This window comes from Vitis riparia, chromosome 8, assembly GCF_004353265.1.
Source record: "Vitis riparia cultivar Riparia Gloire de Montpellier isolate 1030 chromosome 8, EGFV_Vit.rip_1.0, whole genome shotgun sequence".
NCBI lineage: Eukaryota > Viridiplantae > Streptophyta > Magnoliopsida > Vitales > Vitaceae > Vitis > Vitis riparia.
In genome coordinates this window covers 17,556,243-17,572,269 of record NC_048438.1, presented here as the reverse complement: position 1 = coordinate 17,572,269, position 16,027 = coordinate 17,556,243, and the positions used below count along the sequence as shown (strand labels likewise).

Sequence of the window (16,027 nt, the reverse complement as noted above, 5' to 3'; positions counted from 1 at the left end):
TATTAGGTGATTAAACCATAATCAATAAAAAAATTTTGGTTAATTATATGAAATTAAAACTACAACATATTTAATTTTTAATATATTTTATATAACATTGATTATAATGTATTTGAATATAATTATAAAAACCATATAAACTTAATTAGTTGTTTTTAGCATGACTCATACTCTCATTTCATGTATGTAAAATTGAATTGAAAAAAAGATGATATTACTTGTACGGTTGCTTACTTTGTTATAGTGTAAGGAAGTTACCATGTTTGTTATGTTAAATTCAGATTATATTGATATTATAGTATTAAAAATATAAGAAGTTTATTTACCATTTTTAAATTTTGCTTTTTATTTGTATTTATGCTTAGATCATAAAAGCAGATTTGACTATGCTTTATGATGTTTTGTTTTAAAGTTAAAATATTTTATAAAAATAGAAGTGTTTGAGAAGTTGTTTTTAAAAACAAATTTTATAAACAAACTTATGGTGGAAAAATTAGTTTTAAAAATAATTTGAATTTGGATTTGAGAGTTTTTTACAATTTTAATGAAGGTACAAAAATATGAGCAAGATCATCGTTTCATTCTCACATTCCTTGCACGTTCCTCGTATTCTTTATATTATAAAATACAAAAAATAAATTTAAAATGTGAGGAAATAATACAAAATTTAAAAAATGATTTGTGCTCTCACTCTTTAAGTCCTGGCATTAGATAAACCTAAAATGTAAAATTTACTACAAATTCCTTATATTGTCTATTCATTTGTGCTTCAACTTTGGATTGATATTAACATGGACTTGGTGCAAGGCTGGTAAAAAACAGGGCTTTGTAACAATTCAATTTTTATGGTAGTAGATAGATTTTCTAAACTAACTTATGTTATTCCTTGTAAGAAGATTTTAATGTTATTAAGATTTTATTATTATTTACATTGCATATCAATTTCTTAAGAGGTCGAAGTCTCATGTAAGATAAACCTCTAGGATGCTTCAATATTTTATTTTATTTTTTAACAAAGGTCATAAATAAGTTGGTTTAAGATTTAAAATGTTTTTTAGATTTATTTATTTAAAAAAAATATTTGAGTGAAGAAAATGGTTATTTTTATTTTTATTTTTATTTTTATCTTAATAGAAAACGTATTCTTTTGGTAAATAAATTTTATAAAAATTCATCAAACAAATTGAGTCCCAAATTTACCACAAAACTCCTTCGAGCCCTACGTTTTTGAGTTTTCTGACAATTTTAAAAATGTCGGGTGCAATGTACAAAACATTAAAACTGAAAGGACCCAGAAGTAAAAGCCTTGGCACGTGTCTAGGGTTTTATATCTCACAACATCTTCCTCCTTTATCTCTCTTCTCGGCTGCAGTCGCCAAACCCGTTCTAGGGTTTTCTTCTCCTAGGTATGTTTACTCTCCCCTTTTACTTTCTGGGGTTTCTCCATTCCTGTAGGTTTATTTTCATTTGAAGATCTGTCTGCGGCTTTATGTTTTTCTAAATCCCGATATTTTTCAATAATTTCCGACAAATCTATCAAATCTATAATTTAGTTATTTTTCTTCCATTTTGTTCATATACGTAGTGTGATTTTTGGATTACGTTGACGCACGCTTGTTTTTTATAATGACAACAGAGTTATCAAACTGTAGAGAAACAGAAAGCAGTAGCCATGAGGTACTTCTCTCTTTCTCTCTATGTATTAGCGTATTTTAGTGTCTCTTCTATCTGTTTTAATGTGTCTGTGTGTTTGCTGAATCAACTAAGAATCGAACTGGACTGTTAATCTTCTTGCTTGCACGAAATGAGATCGGCGCCCTTCGTTTTTTAGAGGAAGAAAAGTGTTCCAAAATTTTAACAAACATTGCTCTTGTAGTTTGTTTGTTGAAATTTATGAACATATCCATTTACTCAAGAGGAATTTCTGTGTTACTTTTTATTGAAATGCAGCTCTACGTTTATTCTTCATTGTCAAGCTTTACTTAGCTTTGTTTAAACGGAGATTGTTTGACTTTTTCTGCTTGATTGATTGAATACACTTCTTATAAGTAGTCCAAGTCATTCAATCCATTAGGATTTGATTGACTGTACCTGCTCACTTCACCTTTTACAAATAATGCATTTCCCGATATTAATTGCATAATAAAATGTGGGTAAAAATTTGTGCATAACAAGATATGAACCAAATGTTATAGGTCTGTATGTGCTTTGAATTCACCTTTGAACCTGCAATTTTCTCCCATTTTCATCATTTTTGGCATTGGATCAATGTGGTGTCTTTGTATTGGAAAAGCATTTTGTTTCATGCTATATTGGTTGTCTATTTTTTTGCATCCTGTTAATGAAATTCAAGCATTTAATAGGACTCATGGTATCTTTGAACTTTATGCCTACTTCTTTCCAAAGATGTTACAACTATGCTTATTGAATGTTAAGTTGTATGCTGTGTTGAAATACATGATCACTGTAGTCCTATATAAAAAAGAAAAAAAGAAAAAAAGAAATGGGTACTGCAGTTTTTTGTAACTTTTAAAGATGATCTAAGTTTATGAATATAGAACCAATATGTTTGCCGTCTGTTTTCTGTTATCAGCAAGCTTCAGAGTGAGGCATTGAGAGAGGCCATCACCCAGATTGTTGGAGATGCAAAGGAGAAAAAGCGTAACTTCGTTGAGACCATTGAACTCCAAATTGGACTGAAGAACTATGATCCCCAAAAGGACAAGCGTTTTAGTGGGTCTGTGAAGCTGCCACACATCCCTCGTCCTAAGATGAAGATCTGCATGCTTGGTGATGCTCAGCATGTGGAAGAGGTAAATTACTGTTTTGACTTATCTAACAAATAACTGAGAACAAAACAATAAACATTGATTTTGATTTCTCCTATCATTTTTTAATCCTTGATTTTCCTGTGACACTATACTTCCTATTATAAGCTGTATGGCTAGGTTTTTACAATAATGTACCCTTCTATACAAAAATAAATTCAGATATGAGTGGTTCTATTCTAAGGATGTATGCTGAACTTTTATGCAAATTGAAAATATTGAGTTATATTCCCCTTAGAATTTCAGAGTCATCTTTTACAGTTGAAGTATGAGTTGTATATAGCTTTTCTCTTTGATGTAACATTTCCCTCGTTGTTAACTGGCAGGCAGAGAAAATAGGATTGGAGTACATGGATGTGGAAGGGCTGAAAAAGCTCAATAAGAACAAGAAACTGGTCAAGAAGCTTGCCAAGAAGTACCATGCTTTTCTTGCATCTGAAGCTGTCATCAAGCAGATCCCTCGTCTTTTAGGCCCTGGTCTCAACAAGGCAGGCAAGTGGTGTTACTTGCCATGAGTTAGTTGCCCATTTCATTATTGTTATGATCGTTAACCTTTAGCAGTTATATTAAATCTTAGAGTGGATGTATTGTTGTATACAGTGGATAAGATAATGATGTTCTCTTAACAAGAGCAGCTAGACTTGGTTTGGAAGAACATCTATCGATAGGATGCACATTTTGGTTGTGATTGGTGATGGAAGGCTGTATGATGTGATGATTAAAATGTGCATTCATTGGATTCATCTAACTATTTTTTCCCAATGATTGGTCCCTAAGTTGTGAAAACTGAATCCCATGAATGTCTTGTTCACATGTATATTCACATGATTTGAATATGTTCATGTTTTTCTGGTAGTAATAAAGAGTTGGCCTGATAGGTTTTTGTTTCCCCCCTTTTTTGTTTTTTGTTTTTGTGTTTATTTTCTTTGATATTTTTTTATGGGGTTGATTTATTTTAAATGATTTTACAAGTATTTGTGTTAGGTGGATTGTCCAACACTGCTAAAGTGTGTCTCACTGGGGGATCGGTGTGTTAATATGACTCAATATGATTTTTCCAGTTGTGTTCTGTCTGTTATTTAGCTTTTGTGTACCACTTGTGTACATTGGGTGCACCTCTTTTGCTAGGCACTGCTGTCTTAATATATTTTTTATTTTTCTATCCAAACATACAAAAATATGACTCAAATCTAATTCTCATTTTCTGATTGCTTGGTGTCCCTTTAGGAGGCATTATCATACTAAGTACCTTAGTAAATTTATCATATTGATCAATATAATATAATGATACTAAGTGTAATAGCTTAAAATCTAGGTTCATTTGTTACATTTCTTCCTTGCATCATATTTATACTTGTCAGGTGGTTACTGCAGGGAAGTTTCCAACACTGGTGACTCATCAGGAATCCCTTGAGTCAAAAGTTAATGAAACAAAAGCAATGGTGAAGTTCCAACTTAAGAAGGTTCTCTGCATGGGTGTTGCTGTGGGCAACTGCAGCATGGAGGAGAAGCAGATCTTCCAGAATGTGCAACTTAGTGTCAACTTCCTTGTCTCATTATTGAAGAAAAATTGGCAAAATGTAAGTTCAGCAACCTCACATTTAACATGACAAAGCAGCTAACCATTAAGTAGGTCCTATGCTTTGAAAATTAGGGTTCAACTGCATGACTATGTACCCTTATCTTGTTTCTTATAAAATAAGAAACCCTGTAATCGTGTGGGTTATAAATACCATTCACATGTAGGTTTTGGTCTATTTGTTGCAGTCCAAATGCTATTTCAGATCCTTTCATCTTGGTCAATTTTGGCCAATGTGTGATTTGCTAGGTTGTATTTTGAGTAGCCCATGAGGAAGGTGTCTCATTAGATTGTTATGAATATTTCTTATGGTTCTGTCTGTGGGTTATATAACTCGTTCCCTGGCTAATACCATAGTCCTGCATCAGCTACAAATGAAGGTTGTTAGGAAGTTGTTTAGATGTGTTTGGATCATGGAATGTATGAGGGAAAGTAGAAAGGAAAGAAAATAAGGAGGAAAATAAAAGTGAAGGAAAATGAAGAATAATTATAAACTTAATTAGGTTTTGTTGTATCCCCAAATTATTTATCCTCTTTCCTCTGTTACATAAAAAAAATTGAAGGATTTGTAAATGCATAAAATTTTCTATCATATTTGATTTTCCATGTTACTTCACAAGGCAAATCAAACAAGAGATTTTGGATATTTTCCTCTCTTTTTTCTCCTTTTCCAAAAAAGTTAGCTAACTAAAATTATGCAATTAATACTGCAATGGAAACAAGATCCCTTTGTATTTTGTCTTGCTTGTACAGAGACCCTTTGCTCATTTGACATTTTGCTATAATCATGCTACTGGTTGGATCCATGATGTACTTCTAGGTTTATTGCATATTTGATGGTACATATACTTCATATTTTCTTTAGAGCTGTTTCGCATTTTAGTTAAATGTTCTTTAGTAATCATTTTGCTGTTTTCTGTTCCTGCAATCAGGTGAGGTGCCTGTACCTGAAGAGTACCATGGGGAAATCCAATCGCATCTTTTAGAAATTTGCTTATTATGAGAGTTTTGTAGTGAGTGGTAGCATTGCGCAAGACTGTTAAAACATTATCTGAAAATGCCTAAGATCTTATATTTGTTCTTTATTGGATCCTTCTGTTTTGAACCTGAGATTTTAATTTTTAAGCATTGATGTTAGTCCGAAGTAGATTTTTTTTTACTTGTGTTCTAATATGATTTTGTTTCACAATTCAGCTCTGGAATGTTGTCTGTCTTTATGTTTTCACCTGAATTTTTTATGGAAGATTGGTTCCACAATCAGTTTTCTTTGATACTAGAGAAATATCACTTTTGGATTAGTGTTTCACAGGCAGTTTGAAGGGATAACGTTTAATTGCTGTTCCTGCATTCTCAAATGTGAGAAGCATATTAAATGGTGTATTAGTGGCCATTGATTCTGATTGGCGGTTAGTGGGAAGAAAATAACTGTCGACCGAAGTTTTCAATAAAATGCCACATTTCAAAGCACAATATCCATCTTTTTACTTCGGGAAATTTGGTCAAAACGCCTAAGGAACGTCCATCCAAGGTTGATAGGTTGCTTTTGAATGAAAACTTACATGCTTAGCCAAAAAAAGACACCGATATGCTAGCCCGTGGCTTGTACACAGGTCACTTTATTTGTCTAAAGAGCACCATTCCACAAAACCATATCTAGAGGGCGCAGCTCATTTTATTTTGTAGCATTTGAGGTAAGCTACTTGCTTCTTTAAAAATCCTTTTTCTTCTTTTACTTTGTCATGATGCCTCCATTTCCCGTGATTCTTCCAACCAAAAACTAAATCTGTTATGCCGAAGAATGAGAGGACTTCCAATCAAATTGCATCAATGTTTGTTACATCTAGCCATCCAATGATTTCCGTGGTACAGTGTGAAACACTAGCTGTATTGCTAGCCCATCAATAGAGATGGCTAGATGTTGAATCCTCAATTTGAAGAAATACATCAGAGAGAAAACTCTGGTTATTCAGTCACATACAAGCTGGCACATGCCTCATGTTTACATAAACAGGCTTACATATGGTAATCATGGAGTTTAAATTTAATAAGGACAAAGAAATATAGATGCAATGATCAATTGAAGCAAAACTTGAATGACTTAGCCATGTTGAGAGTGTAGAGGTTAAAAAGGTCTTGACATCACTTCTAGGACTATTCTTTCACCATGAAAGAACTTTTACAACTGCATCCACCCACTGCGCTCGGGTTTGTGCTTACCTGCATGTCAAGACTGGAAATTAGCCAATGCCATACACTCATTTGTACAAATGTACCAAAAACATGATTATTTTGAAGACACTATTCAACCATACAAGGATGGGGTCCAAGAAATAGAAGCCTAAATTTGATCAGGAAGTCATGCTAGGGTGAGCATCTCTCAGGCTCATACAAGGCACACCCTGCACTTTAGCCCATGTCCTTGCAATTGTCAATATAACAGGAAGAACACAAAATACACAAAAAGTAACCAAATATGTTTGTGCTATTACCTATTATTAGATCAATTGACCGTCAATAGACTGAGTAATTAACAGTTAAAAGTTATCCATCATGAAAAATACGAACCAATTTTCTATCAAGTGTATGAACCCGACCCAGGAAGATCTCACAAGTCAACAACTCAAAAGCCAGGCACTAAACTCCACCAAGTGTTTATCTACCAATTATTATTGTTCTGCTTCACAAATCTTGTTTACCCATCAAACTAGATTGAGGGTCATCTCCTCTCTAAATTTAGGGTCATATGGTCTTCTTTCCCTCTTGTCTTGAATAGATGCCGGCCTCTAGCTTTCAACTAACATATTCATTTTCTAGTCATTTATCCATCTTAACATCTCCATTTCAGCATGCTTATTTTATGTGGGTAGGCACCATTAGTATAGGGCCTTTATCTAGCAAAATTGCCCTTTAATGTTAACCTAACAATCCAAAACCACTTCCCCACAACATCTATCCTGTTCTAATCCTGCAGGTAATGTTCACTTCATTCTCCCTTTATCAATGATAAGTTCAAAGAGAACCAAATAGTCACTTGGCCATCAATTCTTACAATTCCTCCAATTCTACTCTTGTAAATATTTTTAAATTATCCTCTAGCCTTTTTTTTGGATAGGCAAACAAGAATATATAAAAGATACCAATCAAAGAACACCGCAAGTACACGGGACAATTCTACTCTAGTTAGTGAAGTTATATTTTATAAAATTTTAATTCTGTTTAATTTAAAATCCCTAGATTCAAAAGCTCCTTTTCACAGTTATAACTTAAATAAAATCCAAACGATTTACACACCACATAGGAAAAAAGTTAAGGATCTAATGTGAACCTTAAGATAAGCATGATTCGGAATTGATTTGCCTATTTCTCTTTCAATACTCATGCTTTTCAATGTATCATTACTTTATCACATTAATATATCTTGTGTCCATGCTCTCATTCAAAACTTGAACTTCTTGTCCTTCCATCCATCAAATCATTTTGAATCCTTGTGAATGAAATTGGGATGGATGCAAGGGATAAAAGCATTTGAAAATGAGCTCTCACTAACATCAGATTCCCTGCTTTTGATAAAAGTCCCTTCCTCTAAGAAGCTGCCTGTCTCTTAACCTTTTCTATAACTACTACGATCAATGCAAAGAAGACTGAGCAGTTGCTTGTTTGGGATATGGAGGGGGTATCAAACCTAGCAAAGTTGCTTGGTTGCGGGAAGGGGTCATTCCAACTGCTTTGTTCAGATTCCTCTGAGGTGAAAGCAGCATGGAATGCAGAAGTGGGGAGGATAGCAGATTAGAAAAACATGTTGAGGTTCGAACTCATGACCTCCTAACAGCTAAGACTCTAATAGCATTTTAAGCTATCGAATTGCCTGAAATCAACTTGATGTGCATTATTGCCCCATCATAACCTAACATCTTAAACTTTTGAATTAACTTGGTAGCTTAACTTTGTATCAAGAGCCAAGCTATCAGGAAGTCATAAGTTCAAACCTCACTGCCTTGTTTATTTTCCCAATTTATTGAAGCTATGTGCAATTCCAAAAGAAAGTAAGGAGTTAAGGCTTTAGCCTAAATATATATATGTATATATATATGTATATTCATGTATATATTGGCTGCCTGTAATTACCTAACATTTTAAGCTTTCTACCCTCATTAAAAGCAAATTATCAAGCTTTTCACATATTTTATATCATATCCAGAAAAAAAGACATTCTATCACTTTTTCAGTCCAGATGTCTTTTAGAGAGAAGTTGGAGATGTTTCAGAGCAGTTTTCTGTACAGTAGGATAGACTGAAATTACCTAACATTTTAAGCTTTCTACACTCATTAAAAGCATATTATCAAGCATTTCACAAATTTTATGTCATATCTTGGAAAAAAAAAAGACATTTTATCACTTTTTCAGAGTCCAGATGTCTTTTAGAAAGAAGCTGGAGACGTTTCAGAGGGCTTTTCTGTACAGTAGGATATACTGCTTGGATGAGATTCTATTCAAAATTTCAAGAAATAAATCCTATAAATTAGAAAGTTATTCTAGAATGCTTATACTTTCAAGAAACTTTAGAATGACTACTATCATCAAGCCTGTGTAAGGATGAAATATTAGAATTAGATGTGATATGGATCAAAAGGAAAAATATACCATAAAGCAAGTCGAATAGGCAATCATTCTATAGCAATTAGTAGTCAAGTTGTGATCACAGGTATGATATTTAATGCACAAATGTACTTCTGAATGACACAAGCTAATAAACAATGCATGCTTAATATAAAGAGACCTACCAGGAAAGCAGAACGGATCAGTTCCTCGACATAATCAACAGTTGCACCTTTTACAAAATCATACGAAATTTTATCGACCACCAATTTCACTCCATCCTTTTCAAAAATTCTGCAAATGTTAAATAATAAAAGATGATGTTGTAAAGAAAACACAATATTTGTTGAGTGCAAATTATTCCAATGCAGTCATGGCAGAGCAACAAAAAATGGGTGGGTAAGAAAGCAAACCTGTCATCTGAATTAGTTTTATCATCCAGTAAAAAGACATATTGAAACCCAGAGCACCCACCCGTCTCGACACTCAAGCGAAGCATTTTATCCTTCATGGAAGCTTCATTGGTTTGCAGTTCCTTAATTCTCTGTAAGGCATTCCTAGAGTCAATAAAAAGAGACCAAGTGACAATATGCAACAACACAAGCATTTGAGGAATTGAAATGCAAATAATAGGTACGTTCATGAGACACCCATGTCATTGCAAAACCAACTGACATGGATAATATATTTAGTCGAGGAAAAAAAAAAACTCAGCACAGAGGTAAACGTAAGCCAAAACATGATACGAATGTAAAATGTAAACGGTAATGTTCTGGATTTAGCAACCCACTAACCTCTAACCTCGCCTAATATCCCAGTGCAGCCCCTCATGCCAACTATTATGAATCTAACCACTAAGCTGAAAGCCCTACCCACTACTTCATAGCGATCCTAAATATCTTCGCATATTGGGAAGCTCCTTTGATGTACGTTTTCTCAAAACTTTATGATCCAAAAAATTCCATTCCATGTTTCCTCTGTTTTTTCCTAATCAATATATCCATATGCTTCATAACCTAGATACGATTGTCAATGAGTCCAACAACAACGGAAAAATTTTCACATCACAACCAAAAAAAACTGAAATTCGTGTGAGCAATTGAATTCAAAACCCTACACCTCGCGGAAATTGGGGCAAAAAAAAAAGAAAAACGAACGCATCTATAAAATAAAGGAGAGAGGGAGAGAGTACTTGGACGCAATTGTCGGTCATTTGAATGGCATCGAGAGATGGTGATTGAGAAGGAGATGGAGAGTGGTGAAGAGCAGAAGTGGTGAGAAGTAAGGCTTGATTTTGCCGAATACGAGCAGCGATGAATGTATGCAGACGCCGAAGCACCGACCTTGACATGCCTTCTCTCTCTTTCCGCCTTTCGCCTCTGCCTCCTTCCTTTGCTTCTTCCAAACCGTTGAACCAATGATAAAAATTTAGAACATCAAGCTTTCGTATAAAATTTGGATTCGTGCTCTTTATTTCATAGAATTCTTAAATTATTTATCAAAATTATAATAAAAATGTCAAAATTAAAGTGAAAATGAAATTATTGGTGGAAAATAAATTAAATTATTTTAGAATGACTTAATTTTAATTTGAAGTTGTACTGTTAAATTATTTTATCAAATATCCTTAATATATTTAATAACTTAAAATTTATTAAATTGTTAATTTTTTTATTAAATACTTTTAAAATATGGATACAATTTACCAAAAATGAATGAATGTTGAAGACAAATTGAAAAGAAAAAGGAATGCATAATTATTTTGGAATTAAAAGAATAATAATAATAAAATGTTTTTTTTGCTAATCCGCAACAATGAGTAAATTTAAGGACGTTGATCATGTTCTACTTATTAGAAATATACTTTTCGGTATTCGCTTTAATTAATTAGGTTATCGTAAAAGGTGCATTTGATGATGTTTTTATTCGAAGTGTTTATAATAAAAATATTTTTTTTATAAGTGTGTTTTAAGAGAATCGAAGTATTTTTTTATAAATAAATAGTTTTTTTAATACTGTAAATGGCAATAATTCTAAAAAATGTTTTTAGAAATTTTATTAAATTTGTGAAACCTGAAATCCAACTTTATTAAATTGAGTATGAATTAAAAATCTCCAAGTTATAAAATTTGACGAAGAGATTCACCACATAAACTAGAAATCGCCCCAGTTACAGGCTTACAGCCCAATAGTTCAAAAATTGGGCAGGCCCATTCTCGGCCCATAATTAGCTTAATGAACGTAGCCTTAATTTCTGTTTGGACAGAAGCATCCGATCATCGCTTCTCCAGAGTTCTGCGTTTGGGTCGATAAGATACCTAGATCACTGCACGAAAGCATTCGATTTCTCATCCGCAAAAGCATTGAATCGTCCCTTTCTCCCAACGCTGCGTCTTGGTCGATCTCTCGGTTCAAGGTACTGTTCTTTTCCCAATTCAATCAATCGACTTATACGTTGGATACAATCGTCTGGATGCTGAGAAAGTAATGAGAAAATGAAAGAAAATTTTGAATAGTAAATTGTTCGCCGTCTAGGGTTCGATATTACAGAAAATTGCACTTTATCTAAAACTCACGAGACACTTTGGCTTATTTGATTTGAATTTTTTGGATTTTTTTCCCGATTTTCGGTAGCAAGGAGGGTGAGAGAGACAACATAGTAATCAAAATGTGGTTTTCTTTTATTTTTCTCCATTTTCCTGGTGACCAAACAGATGGTCGGGTTGCACTTAACGGTGCTTTATTAGTTGGATATGCTATTGCTGGAAGGTTTCAATTTTAGAGTTTCTCTTTGGATGTGAGAAGGGCAGCAAGTGAGCAAAACTGTGACCTATTGTGTGTTTTGGGCGTTGGGATTAAACTATGCCTCTGCGTGGATCTCGGTAGGAAGGAAGGAAGGAAAGGAAAGAAAAGAAAAGTGCTTAAACTTGCTGAAGAAGGACTTCCCTTCCTCTCCTCGTGATCCAAACAGAGGCTAGTCATTGCATAGAGAATATTTATGTTGCATTTTCTTCATTTCAATGCCAATATTGCAAAATTCTTACTCTAGTTTTTTGTTCTTTTTTGTTGTATGGGAATGGAAATAATTTTTTTGGAGATAGCTTTGTTGTGATGCTACTGTGTCTGTTCATTGGCAATTGAATCAGATTTTGTGGGTCACACCCTTTTATTTTATTTATTTTAATATTGATTAACTACTATGTCTTCATGATTACAGAACAAGATGGTTTATTGATCAATATGTTTGGTGTTTATGGATTTCATGAAGGCAATTTGACAGTTTAATTGTGTGTGTGGTATTTTTTTTCTTGACTGAATCATTACAATGAGTTATGCAGAACCCCTAATCCTTTTCCCCCAAATTCAAGGGCTGGCTCTTGGTGCGTGTTGCTGTAATTCTCTCATTTCATGAATTCTGGACTACAAAATTATTTGCTATGAGAAAGCATACTAAGGATATTTAGGATATTTTCAAAATGTTATTTTATCTTAAAATTTTATTTTCACCAATTGTTACTCTTGAAATTGAGAGCTATGAGAATTTGAACAGTTGCAGCAATGCTGCAGGGCATTGGTCTGGCTAGTATCTTCCTCCTGATCTAGATGGTTTCTTTGTATTTTTTCCCCTTATGTTTTTCAACTAAGGAGAGTTCTTATATGGCTAGTGTTAAATCCATCTATTGTGCTCCACTTTGCATTTGAACACACGAGTTAGTAGTTCAATATGTCTGTATCACCATTATAAAGTATAAGCCATTTCTAAGATATTGCCTTCACTATTATTATCCTCAAAATAAGGAAAAAAAAAACATTTTTTGTTTGTGATGAATAGTTCAATTAACGAGTCTTTATTAAGTCAAGTAGAAAACATTAACAAGTTTGGTTGATGTACAAGGAGGATATTCATGCTGTTGGCTGAACTTCGCAACTTTGCATGTATCATTACAATTTTGACATTCCTGTGCTTTGATATAAAAGTATGTTCTTAGTTGAGATGAATAAAATGCAACAAGTAAGCTGCCTAGAAAGTGAGCTCCCAACATGAAGAGGGAACTGCCTTTCATAATTCTAAAAGATTATAAGAGTCGAGAAAGTAAAACGCTTCCTGGGCTGCAAAATGCATGTTTGGTGAGTTATCTAACCCATTACATGGGTGTTTTTTGTGTATAACCAAATTAAATTTAAGTACTAAAAGAGGGGTGGGAAGGCCTTCTTTGTTTGCTTAGATTGTGGGGATTCCATGTGCTATGCATTTGAGCACAGTTTCAAATTCTGGGGAGAAGCAGCATGAAACTGGGAGTTCCTATAGTAAAATATCAGCTTTTCCTTTTCTTATTTTTGATTTTTGATTTTTGATTTTTGATTTTTAAATAAAATCACTAGTATTTATAAGCTAGAACTTCTGAATTGTTGGTAGGCCATCACCCCTTCAGTTTTGTGAAGTATCATTGACAATTAAGGTCACTTTCTTTGAAGATTTTATTTACTGTGGCACATCTAATGCTCTTTGTTGATTTCAACGAATGTTGCCAGTTTTTAACAGTCGGGCGAAAAGTAAGGTTTCTCTGGAAAGTATGCAGAACAATAACTCATCCGGCAATGACCAAAAGTTTCAAGTTCGAAAACTGGAGGTCTCAGATAAAAGCAAAGGTTTCATAGAGCTACTGCAGCAACTAAGTGTATGTGATTCTGTCTCTGACAAGGAATTTGAGGAACGATTTCAAGAGCTCAGCTCCCTTGGTGATGATCATGTTATATGTGTAATTGAAGATGATCAACTTGGAAAGATCATTGCAACTGGAAGTGTTTTCATTGAAAAGAAGTTTATACGGAATTGTGGAAAAGTTGGACATATCGAAGATATTGTGGTTGATTCCAATGCCCGTGGCTTGCAATTAGGGAAGAAAATCCTTGGGTTTCTTACAGAGCATGCACGATCGAAGGGTTGTTATAAGGTGATTCTGGATTGTAGTGCTGAGAACAAAGGATTTTATGAGAAATGTGGCTTCAAACAGAAGGAAATTCAAATGGTGAAATACTTCATTTGACAAACACAAGCTTTTTGATATTCATAACCCAAATTTGATCTCGTTTGTAGGGCAGATTTATTTGGAGAGTGGTGTGTGTTTTTGTTGCTTCAACAATTGAATCCACTCCTCAAAATCAAATCCCAGTAAAAGTTGTATCTTAATTAAGTCTCCATGACTTTGGCTACTTCCATTCCGCATTCACATCCCCACCTTCCGAGGATCATGGAGGAAAATATCGGGATATATCGGCGATATATCGCCGATATATCTTGTATCGGGAGGCGGCGACACGACATTTTGAGGAGAAAAATCGAGGAGAGATATTTCCGTAAATATCGCCAAAATATCGGCGATATATCGGCGATATATCGGTTTTGGGAGATATATCGGAGATATTTTGAAAAAATCGCCTCTGGTGACAAAATATCGATGATATATCGGCGATATATCGGAGATATATCGGAGATATATCGGTGATATATCGGAGATATATCGCTGATTTTTTTGTGATATTTCCCCTCCTTCATGCAACTTGATCTGACGGCCCAGATCACGCCCGTGTTGATCCGACGGCCTAGATGTGATTCCAATGGTAATATGGCGATCCAACGGCCAGATTGCTCCCAATTTTTTATCCAACGGCCAAAATTGATTTTCAACGGTAAATTAATGTTCCAACGGCTATTTTGGCCCAAATTTATTCTATAAATAGCCCAAATTTCATCCATTTCATCCATTTTTGCTTTCATTCTTCATTTGCTCTCTCATTACTCCAATTTTTATTAAGGTTGCTCAATTATTTAATCATTTTAAGGTATATTTGTTTTAAATTGTAATTAATTTTGTTTGCAATTGTAATTAATTCATGTATTTTCAATTAATTAGTATGTTTGCAATATGGATGATTTAATGCTATTTTTACATTCAATTGTAATTAATTTTTATATTTTTATTGAATTAACTTAGGTTAATTTGATTATTTAATTATAAATTGATATGTTTATTTTAGATGATTATTTGTGATTTATTTTCACATCTAGAATTAAATTAAACTAGTTAACTTAGCTAAATTATTTAATTAATTTAATTAACATGCTAAATTATTTAATTAATTTAATTAACATGAACTAGTATATTTTGAATATGAAATATGTTTATTTAATGAATTTAATGTGTACAAATTATTGATATTTAATGAAATGAAATATTTTATGTGACTTTATAATGAGAACAATTACAAAATTAACATTTCTTATAGATCGATATGATATAACTACATCTAATATCGCAAATTATATTATATATATATATCAAATTTTTCAATAAAACAACTTTAAAATGTCCATTATACTTCTAATTATATTATTATGAGGTTTTCCTTACATTTCTATGAGTTTTTAATAATTTTAAGCCTACCGATATTTTTTTCCAGAATATCTGCCGATATATCTCCGATATATCCGATATATCCGTAAAATCGAAGTACCGATATATCCGTGATTACCGATATTTTCCTCCATGCCGAGGATGGAGGGATGTCATGTTTGATATGACAGTCTTCCTAACCCGCATAATTCCTTTCTCAAATTCTTTGACTCTTAATATGTTCCCCTTTTTTTTCCCCCCTGTCAAATTTGGCTGACCCAATCCCCAACTTGTAGTTATGGATTTTCTTATTAACAGTATAAATAATGAAGAACAGTGACTGTTTTTTTTTTTTTTTCAAATTCCTATAATTAGATTTTTTTATAGTGATTTATTACCGTATATTTCATCATCTTAATTTTACTGGAAGATAATTAAGTCGTTTTTATAATTGTAACAGATTTTCTTCTCATCTCATTTTCTGATAATTAGAGGCATCACAAAAAAAATGAAATTTCGATTTATTTTATCTTAATTAATTTAGATATAAAATTCTCTTATGAATTATTATTGAAAAAATGTGTAAAATATATTATAAAATAACATATTTTATAAATTTTAAATATTT

At 33.1% G+C, this 16,027-nt stretch overlaps 3 protein-coding genes across 3 annotated transcripts; 2 read left to right on the top strand and 1 right to left on the bottom strand.

The window, feature by feature from the left end:
* Nucleotides 1-1,341: 1,341 nt before the first annotated feature.
* Nucleotides 1,342-5,596, top strand: LOC117920443 (60S ribosomal protein L10a-1). The gene is made up of 6 exons (XM_034837978.1): nucleotides 1,342-1,406; nucleotides 1,637-1,677; nucleotides 2,594-2,813; nucleotides 3,155-3,320; nucleotides 4,203-4,408; nucleotides 5,340-5,596. Exons 2-6 carry the CDS (start codon nucleotides 1,673-1,675, stop codon nucleotides 5,391-5,393), a joined length of 651 nt encoding a protein of 216 aa, XP_034693869.1. The 5' UTR covers nucleotides 1,342-1,406; nucleotides 1,637-1,672; the 3' UTR covers nucleotides 5,394-5,596.
* A 600-nt stretch (nucleotides 5,597-6,196) lies between these two features.
* On the bottom strand, nucleotides 6,197-10,424 carry LOC117920445 (iron-sulfur assembly protein IscA-like 2, mitochondrial). Its single transcript, XM_034837979.1, has 4 exons — nucleotides 10,197-10,424; nucleotides 9,418-9,548; nucleotides 9,190-9,298; nucleotides 6,197-6,624 (listed from the first exon to the last, which is right to left on the bottom strand). The coding sequence occupies exons 1-4, from the start codon at nucleotides 10,353-10,355 to the stop codon at nucleotides 6,559-6,561; spliced, it is 465 nt and encodes a 154-aa protein (XP_034693870.1). The 5' UTR covers nucleotides 10,356-10,424; the 3' UTR covers nucleotides 6,197-6,558.
* Nucleotides 10,425-11,280: 856 nt separating this feature from the next.
* LOC117919894 (glucosamine 6-phosphate N-acetyltransferase) lies at nucleotides 11,281-14,222 on the top strand. The gene is made up of 2 exons (XM_034837180.1): nucleotides 11,281-11,420; nucleotides 13,538-14,222. The coding sequence occupies exon 2, from the start codon at nucleotides 13,579-13,581 to the stop codon at nucleotides 14,050-14,052; it is 474 nt and encodes a 157-aa protein (XP_034693071.1). The 5' UTR covers nucleotides 11,281-11,420; nucleotides 13,538-13,578; the 3' UTR covers nucleotides 14,053-14,222.
* Nucleotides 14,223-16,027: the final 1,805 nt, after the last annotated feature.